This window comes from Camarhynchus parvulus, chromosome 1A (genome assembly GCF_901933205.1).
Source record: "Camarhynchus parvulus chromosome 1A, STF_HiC, whole genome shotgun sequence".
Taxonomy (NCBI): domain Eukaryota; kingdom Metazoa; phylum Chordata; class Aves; order Passeriformes; family Thraupidae; genus Camarhynchus; species Camarhynchus parvulus.
Window position 1 is genome coordinate 50,896,253 of NC_044586.1, and position 17,574 is coordinate 50,913,826.

Consider the following 17,574-nt stretch of genomic DNA (forward strand, 5'->3'; position numbering starts at 1 on the left):
TTTAGATCTTCAGCTTTTAAAATTCATAATCTGACTTTTCTAATCATAATAGGTAAGCTATGCATTGCTCAGATCCTTTTTCATCTTAATTGGTTCCCAACTTCTCTATAGCAAAGAGCTGTACTAACAGTGATAACACCGGTTTTTTTGTGCTATGTACAGGAAAAGTACACCTCTAGTATAATTTGCTTTCATACATTTTAATATAATTATAATTTATTAATAAATAATTAAATGCTGCATTATTTGAGCATTTTTAAATGTAGACAGCTTCATTCAAAATAATAAAAATGTGTAACTGCTTTTTTCCTGAATAAATACTGATAGTCACAACAACGCTACAAATTTATTTCTGTATTTTCAGGTGTCTATTAAAATTAATAGCAGTCGAGACCTTTAGCATGTCACAGAATAGGAATCCAAATTTCCAGTCAAAATACTCGGTTAATAGCAGATGTCTGTCTCTTTTACAGTGCTTGACAAAAGAAAGTGCCTCTTCTACCTTGTAAAACTGTGGAAGAGACATGGGCCATTAGCACAAGCAAAACATTTTCACTTGATAAGTCAATCTGGGCTGGTTTTTCTGTCATGTCAGCAGTGTCTGAAAACAAAGGAGACACAGAAGCCCCAGGAGACAGCATGTCTGCCCAACCCTTTTTCTGGGGGATCTCTTAATTTGTTTTTGAAAGCACAGTGAACCTTCCAGGTGTCAAAGTTTAATATGCTACCTAGCATGCTGCAGCCACTGACACCGTGGGACGTGAGAAAGGCTCTTCCAAATCAGTATCCTCGGGGAACATACATTTATACTTTTTCTGCACCTCCCTGGCTGTCACAACAATCCCTTGATTAGGCAATAAGACCTGGTCTTGTCTCGAGTGATTTGATAAGCACTTGATAACCAAGAGTTCATTAAGCTCTCGGGATATATAAGCCACAAGGTTTTCAGCATGCCTCTGCACTCGAGTGGTTTGACAGCTCCCTGTTCAGCAGCCCAGCAGTCACTGGAAGATGTTATTGACTGCAGAAATACTTGTTTTTGCTGTGAATGGTTTCCTAAGGGTGGCAACAGCCTTGGACATTGGATTATCCACGAAATGCGTAGTGATACCCAAGGAGATGGGCATGTGCCACAAGATTGGATATTCTGAAATGAGACTTCCCAACCTGATGGGACACACAAGCATGGCAGAGGTTATCCAAAAATCCAGCACCTGGCAGCACCTTGTAAACACAGACTGTCACCCTCACGTGGGGACGTTCCTGTGCTCCCTGTTTGCACCCATCTGTTTAGATACGTAAGTATTGCAGCACAGTACAAAACTCCAGCCTTTATTTGCCAGAACAGGAATGAAATCAAATGAATGTTTATCATAATCTAAAGGCGATCTCTACGTTTTCTGAAGTAATTTTTGTTTATTCTGAAGTAATTTCTGAAGTAAATTTCTGTTAGCTTTTTTGTATTCATCAAGTATGAAAAAAGGTACTGAAAACTTGTTCCACTTCAATTTTAGTTTGCCTTGGGAACATGAACGATGTTGTCAAAGGATATGATGTTTTATTTTGTTACAGCTGAACTTTATTCTTATTCATTTATGGTTGAAGCACCTACAGCTAATAGAATCAGGCTCATACTGAAGTTTTTCTCAGGTCGTCATAAATGTATTTTTAAAATCATAACTAAATAGTGTAAGCTCAGTCCATACACAGACCGCTTACATAATTTGCACAGCTGCTACTTCTGGAATAATATTATTATTGAAGGGTGTTAAATGTCAGCAAGGATGCTGTACTTTGCCCAGGCATCACTGTTGCAATATTTTCTGCTATCCCTGAGCTGCCTCAGCCTGGTGTTGCTCGCACACAGGTTCATCCAGCCCTGCAGGAGCATGTGTGCTGCTGTCCGTGCCAGCTGCGCCCCCGTGCTCCTGTGCCAGGGGCAGCCCTGGCCAGCCAGCCTGGACTGCGACCGCTTCCCTGGTGACGAGGACACGTGCCTGGCACCCCTCTCCAAGGACTATAAACACCTGCACAAAGGTAGCTCGGGATGGTGAGGGGAGGGTGGCCATGCCCCATGTTCCTGGGACTCTGTTCCCAGGACAGACACTCTGTGGTTCTGTCATCAGCCAGGTGTGGCTGTCCTGCTCCAGTGTCCCTGCGGAGGGGCAGGGTGCCACCGCTGGCGCTGCGAGCTGCAGAGAGCCCAGGGCTGGGGTCAGCCGTGCAGGGACTGTGCTGTGGTAGTGCAGGAAGGCACCACCACCCTGCACAGCTCTGGGCACTGCCATACACAGAGCACACCGTGCTGGAGTTGCTCTGAGGTCTCTTTATAGACTTATCAATGGCCCTTAGCACAGATGCTTTTATGTGTACAACAAACTGGCTTTCAAATCAGTTTAGTAAAATTGGGATTATTTTATCTGATTTTCCTTAAAGAAACATGAGTTATCTTGGCATAAATGTTCAAATCTTCAAATGCACTCACACTTACTAACTCTATGGAAAAGAGTAAGGTTAAGTTGCTGCTAGCACACCCAAATTCATATATATTCACAGGCTTAGTGCAGCTGAACCCATTCAGAGGGACTGACAGAATCAGCCACCTAACCCCTTACCACCTGCTGTAGTTGTGTTAAAAATTATACTGTATTTGTTATCTCATTTGTTGCTGATAATTGATCTTGTCAGTCAGAACAAGGGCTGAATGGGCATGGGAAATAAAACTCCTTTTCATCTCTAGCCTTGTTTTCAGAGAAGTGTGTTGACTTTTTACCTATTATCGCTGGCCCTGTATTTGATGTGTATTTTGTCTGTCATTTCTGTGGTTCAACAGTGGGCTCTCAGCTTTGGCAGCAGAAAATTAAAACTAATTATTCTAAAAGATAACAATGAGACTTTGTAATTTCTTATCAGTCCTACCAAAGCCTACCTGCCAGACTTGCCCAGCAGTGGAGGAATTCTTTACACACAAAAGAATCCTTGAAGTTTTCTGTGACAGTAACTTTGGTAAGTCCTTGCTAATGTACCTGGTGCTAAAGAGACTAACAACTCTTCTTCTAAATGCTTTAAAAGTAGGATTACAATTAGTGACAGTTTCTGCAGGGATTTCAAAGGATTAAGAGTTTGACTGCTAAGTTAGCTTTAGGTTGACTTTCAGAATAAGTTATTTCTAATCTAAATATAAGGAGGATTTATTGCACATGAAAGATTTATCAATGATCTGGTTTCCAGCCAAATAGCTGTTCTGGTCTAGTTGGCTACAACATGCTTTATGGAAAATATCTGTCAAAAGCAGCCAAATAAGCAAGTTTGCCTTTTATTAGCATTTAAGCAGAAAGTAAAGCTTTAGTGTTTTACCAGTATATGGTGTACCTTTGCTACTTTTGTGAACGAGTTTTTTGTGATACCTAACTTACTGAGAAGGAGTGGAGTTTGCCCTAGAGACTTCCTGGAAAGCCTTTGATGGCAGTGCAAAGACTTTCAGCAACTTTGGCTGGCATTAGATCAAGAACTACAGACAAATGTCATGCTAAAAAGTGTTTATGGCGTCAAGTGGGGTAGGTAGTGCCTATATTGAAAAGGGAATATCTAAAAGGGTGGTATCAGCAAGCCATTTTTGCCTAGGGATTCCACGCATGGACAAGATGAGTTTCAGGAAAATTGCTTGGGCAGTTGCTGGGCAGTTTTGTCATACAATAATAAGAACAACAGCTTGTAATATGTAATTACTTGAAGTTTGAAATAACATGGTGATGGTAAAAATAAATTACTCACACTTGTGAAAATATTTTTTCCTAGTCACCTAATTCAATGGAAAAAAAACCCAAACCTTTACTACATAAAATTTATTTTTCAAAGATGCTTTAAAATTCTGCTGGAAAAGACCTCACCATACTCTGTCAACATAAATTATAATCATATTTTTAAGAAATTTTACTGTTTTCACTGGTACTGTTTTCTCTTGCATTTGAGAAATGGTCTGACTTGCACTTCCTTTTCCTTTTTCCTCAGCAGTGAAAGTAAAGCTGTCCAAGAAGAGAACAGCATTTGAGGACCAAGAGTATAACATTGAATGCCAGGTGGAATTCATTACCCAGGGCTCACTGTTGCCCTACGAAACCCAGAGTATGATACAGCAGTGGCTACTAATTAATGAAAAATGTATAGAGAGGATGAGTCCAACCCACCGTCCCATGGTGTATCTCCTTGTGGGGAACATTGAAGAGGGCATCATTTTGGTAAACCAGGTTTATCGCTGGCAGAGGAAGGACTCCCAGCTGGCTTTGGCCACTCAGAAGTGGAGACAACATAAATGCTTGTAAATATTTATCATATTATTTGTAAAAAGATGATTATATTTCTCATGCCAAACCTATCTTGTAAATAGGAATGTATTATAAGTTGAAAATAAAGCTTTCATTTCCTTTTAAATGGTACTGTAAGTTGAACTCAAACCACATTTGTTATCAGGCTTCCTTTTGGTAGTGTTACAGCTACTCTCGTCCAGTTTGAACTTGGACAGCTATGGATAAATGTTTCTTTGAGTTATGACTTTAAAAAATGTAATATGTGCAAAACCCAGCATAAACCAGTTTGAAATCCAGCTGCATTCAATGTGTTTGTCTATACCACTTGCTCTACCATTTTCTCCAGTTAGCTAAACTTTCCCTTGCCTCATGTTTCATGAGTCCGCCTCATTGTCTCCCGTTGGAGTATTTTGAAAGGAGGCGGCCCTCTGCTGGTCGCTTTCGCCGGAATCAGAGTGGAATAAAGAGCAGAATAATTAACACGGTATGTTTGGCCCCAGTCGCAAGAAAATTTGGTTACTGGGTGCCATAAATCAGATCCCTGCTACTGAAAAGTCCCTTTTCATTTTCAAACACATTACAAAAGTTAATTTATAAAATTTACCCGTTCTCCAAATGATCTGCAGGGAACTAATGGAGTCCAAATATTTAAAAAAAATATAAAATTACAGTAGGCACATGATTAGCATCCTCATGGTCAGTGCAAGACACTGAAATTAAAGACTACACGAAGATGGACACAACCTGACTTAATTTTAGTTCTATAAATATGTATAATAAACACAGTAACAGGTGGTAATACATAAATTAGAAACTATAATACAGTGTCTATTACTACACTTTCCTGAAACAAATACGGGGCAGGTTTATGGGCAGTAGATCTCTAAAATTCACGCCTGTAATGATCTGGGATTGGGACCTTCACCCAAAAGTGAAGGTTTGTAACAGGTTATTGAATGTGATGACACCCGTTCCATCACTTTCTACCATGAACTGGGATAACTAGTAGAAAAAAGCGAGGAAAAGAAACCAATAAAAGAAGCGGTCAGTAATGAAAGACGCTGTGTACACACCCGGGCCGGCTGCCCCGGCCCGCCTCGGACGGGCAGGAGAGGCATCAGCGCCGGGACCCGTCACTCTGCCGAAATGGAGCAGTTACCCCTTTGGTCCAGGCTCTTTATTTTTCGTTATGTCAGAGCACGCCACACAGCCCGGGGCTAGGGGTTGTTTCGCTCTTGGGCCAGTTCCACGCTCAAACCCCTCCAGCGGTTGCACTCCCCGGTTACGGCCCTGCGGCCGCGGAGCCCCGCAGCGCCCGGCGAACCGCGCCTCGAACCGCGCTCCCGGTGGGCCGGGGCGGGGCTGCGCTCGGCACGCCCACAGCCGGGCCCGGGACGCGCCGCCTCCCCGCCCTCCCCGCCCTCGGAAGGCGTCGGCCGGGCGCGGGCTGGGCTGGTTCCGTGAGGGGCTGCGGGGACGGGCTGGTTCCGTGAGGGGCTGCTGGGCTCCGCGGTACGCGAACGGCGGCCCAGGGTACGCGGCCCCGCGGCTAGCAGTGCGCTCGCATCCGCTCTCTGCCCGTCGGCTTGCTTGTCTCTCTTCAGCGTCTCTCTGGGGTTTGTGAGAGACCGATGAAGTTCTAAACCAGACAGATCCCTGTAACTGTTGTGCCGCGGTGTATGAAATCTTGTTGTTCCTGCTTGGTGGCTCTGCAGCTCCAGTTGTCCCCCGCGGCTGTTGGGCCGGCCGCACAGGTAAGTCTGTGTGCCACGGAGCGGGGAGGCGGCCTGGGCTCGGAGCCTCCGCTGCTCGCACGGCGGTTCGGGGAGCCGGCTGAGCCCCCGCAGCAGGAGTGCCAGCGCCCGGCTCTGGAGCACTCGGTCATTGTGAATCCTGCCTGCCCGCACCCAGTGTCGGGGGATGCAGTTTTGTCAGAATCTGAGTCCTTAATGTTTTCCTTTGATTTCGTTCTGTAAGTGCAAAGTTTAAAGTACAAAGCTCTCATGCAAGCAGGTATGCTCTGTACTTATATTCTCACTATCTAGTGTGATAGCAACTGGTTTAAGTTTACTGTGAAATATGTGTCTTGGTGGTTTTGTTCTGTTCAGTTGTAGCAATGGCTTCAGGAACAGCGCTGATTTATGATGAGGAGATGACCGCTCACAAACTGCTTTGGAATGAGTAAGTCACTGCTGTTGTTTTTATTAATGGATTCTTATTGGGACTCATGAGAGCAGTGCCAAATAAATGCATGTTTTGTAAATGTAATAGGAAGTATCTGGTGGTACTTCCTGTCATTTCCGAGTAAAAAGAAAGTCTTTGGTCTAAGAGGAGAAAAATATTTTATTCACAATTTGTATCCAGATACTGTAATGATTATCTGAAACTGGATTTGAGAAGCTGCAGGCATCCAGTCTGGGAGGCCTAAACAAGAGTTTTTAGGATGAGGCATCAGAGTAGCCCCCTAGACAATGTGTTTTAAGCTAAGTAAATTGTTCATAAAATTAAAGTATCATTGACCTTGGAAAAGTGTGTAGAGATACTCACTCAGCTGAAACATGTCAATTACATTCAGTTAGAAATGTGTATATTACCTAAATTTGCATAAATTAGGAGTTCCTTTGCAGTGCTCAGAGTAACAATCCATTGTTGTCTTCTCTCCCACACCTGCTTCTCCTCTGTTTGTAACCTACAGCTTTTAATTGCAGCATTCCTGTGTCTGTAGTTAAGCATTGCAACTTTTTACCAGTGAGAGAAGAAACAATTGTATTGTTTGTTTGGGTTTTTTTAAGATTCGTTTTTGCTTACATATTTTAGAATAAATTTCTGACTCAGTTCTGAAACAGAAAATACTTAAAGATTTTTTTTTCCATTTTTACTCTCATATATCTCTCTTTGAGGGAAATGAATTCTCTTAAAATGGGGAGTTAAAAGCTAGGCTTTATGAAGTGTATTAGTTACCTGTGCTGGTATAGTGTTACAGTAATATAATTATTGTTTTTTTAGTCCCATTTGTGATATTGAAGTGCCAGAAAGACTTTCATTCTCCTATGAGCAGCTTAGAAGTTACCATCTTGTGGAAAGGTGTGTCCATGTGCCTGCCAGAGAAGGAAGCGAGGAGGAGATCCTATTGGTCCACAGGTCTGAAACTTAACTTTCATTCAGATTAATTCAATGAAGCAGCAGATCTCATACCTCCAGATTATACTTTGATCCATTTGAAAAGAGTGTTCCAAAATGCAATGTCTTCCATTAATTTCAATGGAAAATGTGTCACAATGCTGTGTATGGCATAGGTGCTGAATTATGAATCTGCTCTTCCACTAAATCTACGTTCTCACTCTGTGGGGTCTTAAGCAATGAATGCTGATTTAGACATAGGAATACAAGTAAACTTCTAAAAACTGTTTATAGTTGCTTACTTAAGTGTTGTGTTAATCTCTCTCCCCTGCAGTTTAGAGCACTTGGAAATGGCAAAAAGCACTCAGACAATGAATGAAGAGGAGCTGAAAAGGGTCTCTGAAAATTATGATGCTTTTTTCTTTCATCCGGTGTGTGAGTTAAACTGCTTCCTCTATTGGGAGTTACAACTATTTGTGTTGCTGCACCTGTGGCGTTTTTCTAAGAAGGGGAAGATTAAAATTTTTTTGCTACTGATGTAGTCTCACATTTATTTATGATATTGTAATTTTCTGTTTCTAGTTTAGTATAATGCTGTAATTTAAATTGCTCAAGTGTCCTGTTGTCTATTTTGTAATTGTATCACACCAGTATAATGCACTACTCAAATTTTAGCTCTATTTTTGTCACTTAATGTCACTGTAGACCATTAGTGACCTGCAAATCACATTTTGGTAACAATTGCTCTTAAACGTTGTTCCGTGAAATGGAGATGAAGTCTTCTGTGCTATGTTTCTGTAGGGTTACATTCCTTATTTTCAAAGATGCCATGTTATTCCACTCAATAAATCCATCTCACATTTTTGACTGCTCCACAGAGAGCATCCTTATAAAGATAATGGTGATCACTAGTAATCATAAGGGAAAGCACATTGGAGCCTGTGTTGTAAAGTTCTGTTTCAGCTATCTTTGTATAGCTTCAGTGGGGTGGAATTATGTCAGGACAGTTTGCTGTTGGGATGCTAAAGCACTCATAGGTGCCTTTTTAGCTCATGAGTTTCTCCTTCTCAGAGCACTTACCACTGTGCCAGGCTAGCAGTAGGAGCAGCTTTGCAGCTGGTGGACGCTGTGATGGCAGGGAAAGTGCGCAATGGAATGGCCTTAGTCAGGTGAGAAGATACCTGGGGAAGTTTTCACTTAGCAAAATTTCTTCTGTTATGAATAATTTATAAAATTTTGGTTCAGACCTCCAGGTCACCACAGCCAGAGAAACGCAGCTAATGGCTTCTGTTTGTTCAACAATGTGGCTATTGCAGCAGAATATGCAAAACTGAAATATGGTCTGCAGAGGTAAGTGCTTGGTTGACTCTAGAGCTTTTAATGTGTAAACAGCAGTTTGACTTTGTACTAGTTTAGATTAATGTCTAGAGCTTTCTGGGTGTCATGTTCCTTTTGGTTCAGAAAAACATTTTTCATTTACACCTTCTGTAGATTAAGATGCTGTGGTTCTTCCTCTGAATGTTTTCTTTTACTGATCTGTACAGAATCCTAATTGTTGACTGGGATGTGCACCATGGGCAAGGAACTCAATATATATTTGAAGAAGATCCAAGGTTTGAAGGATTTTTTTTTCTTCTTTAATGTCAGTTGTTAAAAGATTGCTTGCCTTTCTAGAGAATATGATTTCTTAAACTTCTAAAACTAGAATCTTGTGAGACATTAGCCTTGCTATTTTATTCACTCTGTTTTTCATTTGTTACAAAATAGAAGTAAATATCTAAATCAAAATAAAATGTAAATCTGTTCTACTTTAAAGAATAACAAATAAAGTAAGCAATATGATTACCTTGATTTTTCACTACTCAGGTGGTACATCTATTCTCTGGTCATGAATCTCTCAGTCAAAGTCTTCAAGTAGTAGTTGGAAAAAATATGTGAGCTTTATTTTTTTTTGGAAAGGGACATAAGTAGGTTCTAGAAACAAGCCTGCTGTTTTTAGAACCTACTTAAGAAAATTCCTTGTATTTGATCTGCATAGAGTGCATGCTTGCAAGAAATTTTTAGCATGTTAATTTTTAGGTTAATTTTGTCATAGGACCTACTCTACCAATTTTCACAGTCTAAATCCTTTGAGAAAACTAAGGAGAAAGGATAGGATAGTTTTATTTTCTTGCTTTCAGGCCATGCAGTCATCAGATTTGGGATATAAAGTCATTTCCACAATCTTCTTGTCATATTGGATTTTTTTTTTTTTCAGTGTTTTGTACTTTTCTTGGCATCGCTATGAGCATCAGGAATTCTGGCCATCACTCAAAGAATCCGATTATGATGCTGTTGGTCTGGGAAAAGGAAAAGGTTTTAACATAAATTTGCCTTGGAATAAGGTAAATATTGTTTACAGCACAACAAAGCAAGTGCAATAGTTTTGTAGCTCATCCTTTGTGTAACATTTTGTGAGTAAGTGCGCTGCTTCAAGTCCTTGGCAAATGTCTTACACAGTGTGTATCCTTCCTGTCAGGGGAAGATCTGCTGGAAAAATATGGCTCAGAATGTGATAATGTTTGAAAAATAAAAGGGAGACAAGAATTTATGCACTCATTTTTACTTTAATATCTTGCCTAGCCATCAGATCTAAAAGTGTTTCAGGAGACAGTTGCATCTGTCCTTGTTTAGCAGAGGACTGAAGCTCATTAAGATTAAAAATGGTGGATATTTATGTGCTTTACTTAAATAGAGGATTTTTTACTGTACTTCATAAGATTCCCTCATCTTTAACTTCTCCTATCTTTCCCTGCAGTCTTGAAGAACCTTAGAAAATTTATCATTCCAACTGGAAAACATACCCTGTGTTTCTTATATTTTTCAGGTTGGGATGGGAAATTCAGATTATCTTGCTGCATTTTTCCATGTGTTGCTTCCAATGGCTTTTGAGGTAATTTTTTAATGCCAAAGAGCACTTCCTGAGTGTTTCTAAAGCAGGTACCATTGAATATTTTACAGAAATGGAGTAATTGCCAGTAGCACAATTAGTACATTTATTCTGCTAGTGTGATGTTGCCCTGATCAACTGGATAGTATTTATAGCATTTTAGCTTTTAAATATTCAACAGAATCATCTGCAACTTCTCCAGCACATACAAAAATAGTGTAAAAGGGTAATGTATTCAAGGAGAATCCTTACTTGTGTTCATATTCAAATTGAAATAGCAGCTGATCATGGTACAGTTGTAATCCCTACAATTGAAAATAGGACCTAAAGATGTGCTGCAGCTCTCTCTCTTTTATAACAGTTTGATCCTGAACTGGTTATTGTCTCCTCTGGATATGATTCTGGAATTGGTGACCCTGAAGTAAGTAACTTGTGGTCTTTGTGTTGTCAGTCATGAATCTATTAGGAAAATATTCCTGCTGTTTTAATCCTGCGATTGCTAAGTGAAATTCACATTGATCAAGCTAAAAATACTTGCTTGAATCTTTAGGCTGACCTGAGTTCATTAAACATTACAACAAGACATCTAAAGACAGATTGTCCCATCTGTGTAACTACTGTGGTGGTTTTTTTCACCTCCTTAAATGCAGTTGGTTCAGCATTCTGTTTGATATAATGAGAGGCAAGTGTTCTGGTATTCCATCTCAGACTTGGGTATGTCAGATTGTTTGTTTGGGTTTCCTACCAGTGTTTTTGAATCAAGGTGTCCTCTCTTAAAATTTTTTCTTTGGTTTAGGGTCAGATGAATGCCACTCCTGAGGTTTTTGCCCACCTTACCCATTTCCTGATGCAGTTAGCTAATGGAAAGCTGTGTGTCATCCTAGAGGTAAAGACTTTTGAAATGTACTCCCAGGGAAAAGGTCTTTGTATTAGAGCCATTTAGGGCAAACTAGAAGCTAGGAAGCAAAACTTCTTAATGAAATAATTTCTTATTTTTGTTTCTTTTGAGTACCAGGAATGCAAAAATGGCTAAGATTTGACAGTGCTGTTACACTACAGAGTTTTGAAACAAAGGAGGCATGTGCTCATCATTCAAAAAACCATATCTTCCACAAATCTGTTCAGTTCTTGTGAACAGTGATTAGTCTACTGCTCTTGACAGTCCCAGACTCATTAAAATGTATTTAGTGAATAGGCTGTATCACCAATGTTTTTACCAGTGTACCTTACTCCAGGAGATTTTATAAAACCTTGAACATAAATGTACTCTTACTTAGTAATGGAACACTTAGAAAATTCCCTCTTTTTTTGATTTTATGACTGTATGCAGGCTCTTTAGGAGCTCTTTTTTATTCTTCTTTTAAACAATTAAAATGTTTTCTCCTTTTGAAATCTAGACTTCAACACCCTATTTCTGCTTCATGTTAGAAAAATAGTGGCTTTTCAAGTAAAGTGTGGAAATATTGCTGCCAACAAGGACTTCAAAAGTGAACTGTATATCAATTGATTCACATGACCTTTTGGTTTGCATGACCCTTCTTCCATCATCCTTCTGTGTAGCAGGTTATTATAGATATTTTTGTCTATTAGCTGAAGTGCAAGTAAGCATTCACTCCTACCACAGATGGTGTGACTGCTCCGTAGGTGATAGATGGCTTCCTCCATGTCACCTACCAGTCTTAAATCCATCTTGTTCTCCAGATTCTGCCAAGCTATCAGGCAACCATGTCTTAAAAGTGTCAGGCTGTGGGGGATTTCGCTTGTATAGCCATTTTAGAGGACAGTGATAGCATTTGCCTTCTCAGGAATCTTCCACAAGGGCTGTTGAAGATGGCATGTTGTAGATGGGAATGGAGAAGTCATGTCTTTTTATGGCAAAGTAATGACTGATTTCTGAAGTTACTTGAACTATGATGAAGTGAGTTCAGTCATGGAATGCCAGTGAAGTTCAGCACGTGGCCACTAAGTTACTATTTTCATAGTGAAAAATCATTGACTTAGATACACTTGCATATCATCTTCTGTTTCTGTAAATACAGATACATTTCAAAAGGATAATTTATTTTCTCTGTTGAAATTCAGAGAGATATTAAAAGTACTTGTCCTTTAGTTGACACAAAATACTTTTTAGGGTGGATACCACTTGAAATCATTGGGTGAATCAGTGTGCATGACTGTAAAAACTTTGCTTGGAGATCCTGTACCTCAAATAACTGGAGAAATGGCACCTTGTCTAAGGTAAGCATATAAAGAATTTTAGAACAACTAATGTATTTTTTAAAGAGACTAAAGACATGCATGCTTTGAACGTTTTGCTGAAGTAAAGTTTTAATATGGTAGTTTATAATATATTATTTTCTACTTTGGATAACTTGCATTTTTTAAAAGTCCTCCAAGGTAGAGTTTTATATACTTTTTTTTCCTGAAATGACTTCAAGTTGTGAGATCTTATAGCATAAAACTATAAGCCATTTTATCCTTGGGCCTTGTTATCCTATAGAAATCCATCTCACTTGAGGCTGAGATAATCCTGCTGTAATCAAGGTAATACCAGTTATCTACAGCCAGTATTTGGGAATGTATGCAACTGCAAGTGTTGATGCTTCAGACCCCAGAGCCACTCAGTCACTGACTGCAGTACAGCAATAGCTGGGGCAAACCTTTCTCTCATCAGTGAGAGCTGATGCTTTGCAAGCCAGTCTTGATGAATTCTTGTGTTTCTGGAATTTGGAGCATCGAGCCCTGGGCTGCAAAAGCACTTGACTGTGTAGAGCTGTACCAAGATAATTAAATTTCAAGTCTAACTTCTTTTAGAGACACTAAGACTGTGTCTGTGCAGTGGTGGAATATGACCTAGTAAAGCATTCTGAACCTTGGGCCTGAGTCAGTCCCACATCTAAAGAGTGTCCTTCTCTCTACCTGTCTGCACTATTTCCTCCACGTCTCCATGTCCTGTCCTCCATCTTTATCCCAGCTCAGTACCTGTCCTGTGCTCTTTCTAACAGAAATGCTCCTCATGCACTTTAATGGCAGCACCTCCCAGCTGGCTGGGTTAGTTAAAGCTCAGAGCTTGGATCAGTCACGGAAGCAGTGTGGATATACACAAATTGTGGGCTGAGTTTCATTTGGTAAACTGATGGAGCAAAACTGGTTATTAACTAGCACATCCCATAACCCCTCTGTGTCCTCTTTTTCTTCTCTACCAATTGAGGTATCTCAGATTGCTGTCATCCTGTGTCATAGAGAGTTGATTACATACTTATCCAACATATCAACCCAGCTCCTGAACACCTGACAAGTAATCTGCAAGTACACAGAATTTCTTCTGGATTTAACACAACCTGAATTCTGTTTGTATGATAGCTGATGCAAAGAGACTGTTTGCCCATAGTGCTGCAAATACCACTGATAATAAAAAGGAGACTTCAACACAAAGAATAGCAGGATATGTGATTTACTTAGTTCCTGAACAGATTGTCGTGCTTTTGAGTCAGTCTAATTAAATCTTTACATTGTGTAGATAAAATCTTTTGGCAAGACATTGACAGGACAAATTTTTCCTGAACTCTTACAGGTGTGCCTCCTCCAACAGCAGGGTTGAGATTTCACTCAATGTATAAATGTGTTTACATGCTGCATGTGCTCTTCACTTTTCTTTTTTGACTCTCTAATCTTTTCAAGCAGTATGCCTATTGACTCTTGTTCTGTTTTGCGTTCTTGGAAGAAATCAAAGTTTGTTCATTTTCAGTTGAATTTTTTGATTTTGATTTTTTGTTGGGGTAAGTTATGATTCCTCTTATGATTTTCATTATTGCTAAAACTGTTAATCTGATTTATTTTTTAGTGCTGTTGAATCTATTCAAAATGTGAGAGCAGCACATAAACCCTACTGGAAATGTTTGGCTTATGAAGGTAGTTTCTCTTCATTCAAGCAAATATTATTGATAAATGGATTTATACAGAAATTGAAAATTATTAAAATTAACACCAGTGAACTAAACTAATTGAACAAGCAGTTATTCATCAAGTGACTGATAAAGCAGTATGAGGCTTCATTTGAGGTCATGTCTTCAGCTGGTTTGAAAAGAACTCTTTGAAGGTGGCAAACATCATGCCAAAAAGTAGCACTTTGATATCTTTTTTTGAGGATGCTGTTTTCTTTGTCAAAAATAGGGGCATAAGCTTCATTACAATATATGACCTTTCACTAGATTAAAACAATTGTAGTAGCACTGAAGAAATAACATCTGTGTCAGCAAACATTGTAGCTAGTGCATGGGAGTATATATGCATACTGTGAATACTGATGTATTCTATTTGGGAATAAATATATCCAAATATTAACACATTGCTTAGAAACTAATACCTGTGAAACCTATCTTTCTTTTTCTCTAGATACATCATTTTTACAAAATTTGAGCACCAAATCACACTTACTAAAGAAGGCTAATTCAAATCCCTCTGCAGAAGATGAATCTCAGATAACTAACAACAACAACACTGTCAAAGTAGAAAGATTTTTGGAATTGCACATGAAAAATATTCTATTTCCAGTGCCTTCCATCAAAACAGCAACAACTGGCTCTGAAGGTTCAGAATATTTTCTTCCTGAACATGTTCAGCTGGTGAAGGAAATGGATGAAACAGAAATAAAAGTTCTTGTCAGGTTGGTCCTGTTTATTTTATTTTCCACAGAGGATGAGAGGTCTCTGTACAGACTGTTATCTAGCTCTGTGTCTGCCATGGTCATCTTTTTGGCCTTAGTCTACTCAGTTACAGCCAGAATTTCTTCCTTTATAAATAAAGTCATTTGTGTTGTATAGCACTCATAGCCTGAAATCCTTTAAAGAAATAATCAGAATACTTTTTCTCTATAACTCTTTCAATAGAGATAGGACAGCTAATGCAAATGTATTCATTTAGAAAGAGATTTTGCTAGGAAGCTGTCTTAAAGCTCTGTACTCACTTTTAGCTGGAAAAAATACCAAACTGCTCTGATTTGAGAAATGCAATGTTTGGTCTTGTCTTTGTCTAATTTAGACAGAGTTCTATTACCTGAATAGCATCAGACATTTTGTTTTCTTTCCAGTGCAGAATGGAGACAGGTTTAGGGAGATGAAGACTGTCAGGCACCGGTGTTGTCATCTTCCTGCTAGAGCAGGTTTTTGAGAATCAATGTGTAGCACCTATACAAAATGTACTTCATTAATACTAATTGCAAAGCACTTTATCAGTGTCCTCTTTGAAGACAATATTGCCTCTAACCTAGTTTTTCTTAATGTAATTTATTTTACAGTGGTTTTTATGCAGACCTTGTGAAAGAGGAGAAAACTTTGCTCTCTCTTGGCAGTACATTTGTGATCCTAGATAAAATTCTTAAGAAGGAGGTAATAAGATACTGCCTTGGTTGTGGGGGTGGAGTGGGATTCCTCTGATTTTTTGCTTCGACCATATTGTTACCCAGATACTAGTTACTATTTATCTCCCAAGTCCACTAATCTCAGCTACAATGTGTTTGGCTATGAGAGTGAGCGTGCAAGATGAGAAAAGGACTATTTAAGGATAGCTGCTAACCCAAATCCATCTTTCTAATCATCTTTGGGCAATTCATTGTCCAGGCTTTCTGTAGGTAGTCACAGAATATGAGTCCCTAAGACTCACTGCTCTCAGACTTAGGGGGAGCCAAGCATTAAGTCATCCAGTTAAGGGGAGCAGAGGTTGCTGTATCAAGCACCAGTAAGGAACAGCAGAAATCCAAAGAAATGCCAATACTTTTCCTGTCTCAATTTGCAAAGTTTACACAGTAAATTTTGACTTACATGTACATGCACACACATACTCTTTAGTGATGTTTTCAACAGCTCTGCCGAATGCTCTGATTCTGAACAGAGTAATTCTAGTTCAGTATTTTATTTCTTGAAGGGTCATGAATGAAGAGAGGGCAGGCTTAGAGGGTGCGTCTCCATATTTATGTGTAAAAACTTGGATGAGCATAGAAGAAGAACTGAAAACAAGTTTAAAATATTACATCATAATAAGTCACTCTTCCTTTGAGTGAAAAAGATCTCTTTGAGGTACCAGGCCTGCAAGGAAGAGTAACTACCACAATGGCCTCTTTCTTCTAAGACATCTTGCTCTTGGAAGTCACATGTGAAGATCCCGGGGACAAATTTCTGACATTATAAACTGCACACAGCTCCAGGACACCCTATAAATAGATTTTAAGAAATGGTTACTGGTAAAAAGAAGTAGAACTTCTAATGAGTTGCAGGTGTAAGTTAACTTTTTGTGCTGACAAAGAGGAGGAATGAGGGGGAAACATATCTTTTTGCTTAGCTTTTATGTAGAGTTCAAAGCACACACCACAAATGAACACTCAAGGATTGACTGAGTAATGTGGCAGTTGTATTTTCCAGAAAAGAATAGCTTGCCTAGGTTAAAGGAAGAGTCAGAATATTCAGGAACAACCTCCTTTTCATAGGGAGTATTTTTCTGCACAGTTTGCAGACTATCTAGAGACCCGGTAAACATGGCCTTCCCCTGGAAAAGTTATTTTTACAGTTGCCTTCTGGTATAGCACCATACTTTTGAAATAACAGTGCAGCTTATGGAATAAATAATCAATAATGGCCAATATCAATATAATATCAGTCAGCATAATAAATAATCAAATATGGCCTTTCTGTAGAAAATAATGAATACAGCTGTTACACTTGAAAAATGACATGATCTTTTGCAGCATTGCTTCTGAATGAAAAATTTATTTTGTAGGTATGTAATGGAATTGCAGCATCACCCACAGCCGCTCTTTCTGCTGCTGTTGCAGTAAGACATGGTGTTCGTTTTGGATTTCAAAGGTGAATTTGTATGTTTGCATTTAGAGCCCTTTGACAACATGTTAAAATCAAATACTAAATGTGGCAAATATGGCAAATTGCCTGTGAAACCTTGGTTTTAAAATAAATAGCGTGCATAGCATTTTCAACATGTAATCCAGGTAACAGTGTATACGCCAGCAACAACCTTTTGCCTTTCCAAAGGCAAAAAATGTGTAAGGATGATGGCTGTGCTAGCCTACACTTCCTTTGTCAGATTTCAATTGGCTTTGGCCTGGGGACAATTTCTTGATTTTTGTTTTTCCTCCCCAGTATTTGATGAAAGAAATGAGCTGCCCTAAATGTGTTTTATGTCTGCTTTTAATGGACCAAATTCAGTATA

At 39.3% G+C, this 17,574-nt stretch overlaps 2 protein-coding genes across 2 annotated transcripts in view; both read left to right on the top strand.

The window, feature by feature from the left end:
- The first annotated feature begins 1,011 nt into the window (after positions 1-1,011).
- Positions 1,012-4,322, top strand: LOC115910480 (secreted frizzled-related protein 2-like). The gene is made up of 4 exons (XM_030960664.1): positions 1,012-1,298; positions 1,868-2,037; positions 2,914-3,006; positions 4,012-4,322. The coding sequence occupies exons 1-4, from the start codon at positions 1,012-1,014 to the stop codon at positions 4,320-4,322; spliced, it is 861 nt and encodes a 286-aa protein (XP_030816524.1).
- A 1,405-nt stretch (positions 4,323-5,727) lies between these two features.
- TUBGCP6 (tubulin gamma complex associated protein 6) overlaps positions 5,728-17,574 on the top strand; it is a 39,721-nt gene continuing 27,874 nt past the window's right edge. The window contains exons 1-16 of the mRNA XM_030960068.1: positions 5,728-6,061; positions 6,416-6,488; positions 7,314-7,448; positions 7,762-7,858; positions 8,499-8,596; positions 8,673-8,777; positions 8,972-9,040; positions 9,685-9,811; positions 10,294-10,359; positions 10,718-10,777; positions 11,153-11,242; positions 12,488-12,594; positions 14,201-14,268; positions 14,752-15,022; positions 15,653-15,743; positions 17,128-17,213. Of these exons, the coding sequence (XP_030815928.1) occupies positions 6,424-6,488; positions 7,314-7,448; positions 7,762-7,858; positions 8,499-8,596; positions 8,673-8,777; positions 8,972-9,040; positions 9,685-9,811; positions 10,294-10,359; positions 10,718-10,777; positions 11,153-11,242; positions 12,488-12,594; positions 14,201-14,268; positions 14,752-15,022; positions 15,653-15,743; positions 17,128-17,213 (1,535 nt within the window). The 5' untranslated portion in view covers positions 5,728-6,061; positions 6,416-6,423. The remainder of the gene's footprint in view (positions 6,062-6,415; positions 6,489-7,313; positions 7,449-7,761; positions 7,859-8,498; positions 8,597-8,672; positions 8,778-8,971; positions 9,041-9,684; positions 9,812-10,293; positions 10,360-10,717; positions 10,778-11,152; positions 11,243-12,487; positions 12,595-14,200; positions 14,269-14,751; positions 15,023-15,652; positions 15,744-17,127; positions 17,214-17,574) is intronic.

Coding starts and splice junctions, on each gene's coding strand:
- LOC115910480 (XM_030960664.1), top strand. CDS start 1,012: ATGTTATTGACTGCAGAAATACTTGTTTTTGCTGTGAATGGTTTCCTA. Junction 2,038..2,913: donor CTATAAACACCTGCACAAAG/GTAGCTCGGGAT, acceptor ATTTCTTATCAG/TCCTACCAAAGCCTACCTGC. Junction 3,007..4,011: donor TTTCTGTGACAGTAACTTTG/GTAAGTCCTTGC, acceptor CTTTTTCCTCAG/CAGTGAAAGTAAAGCTGTCC.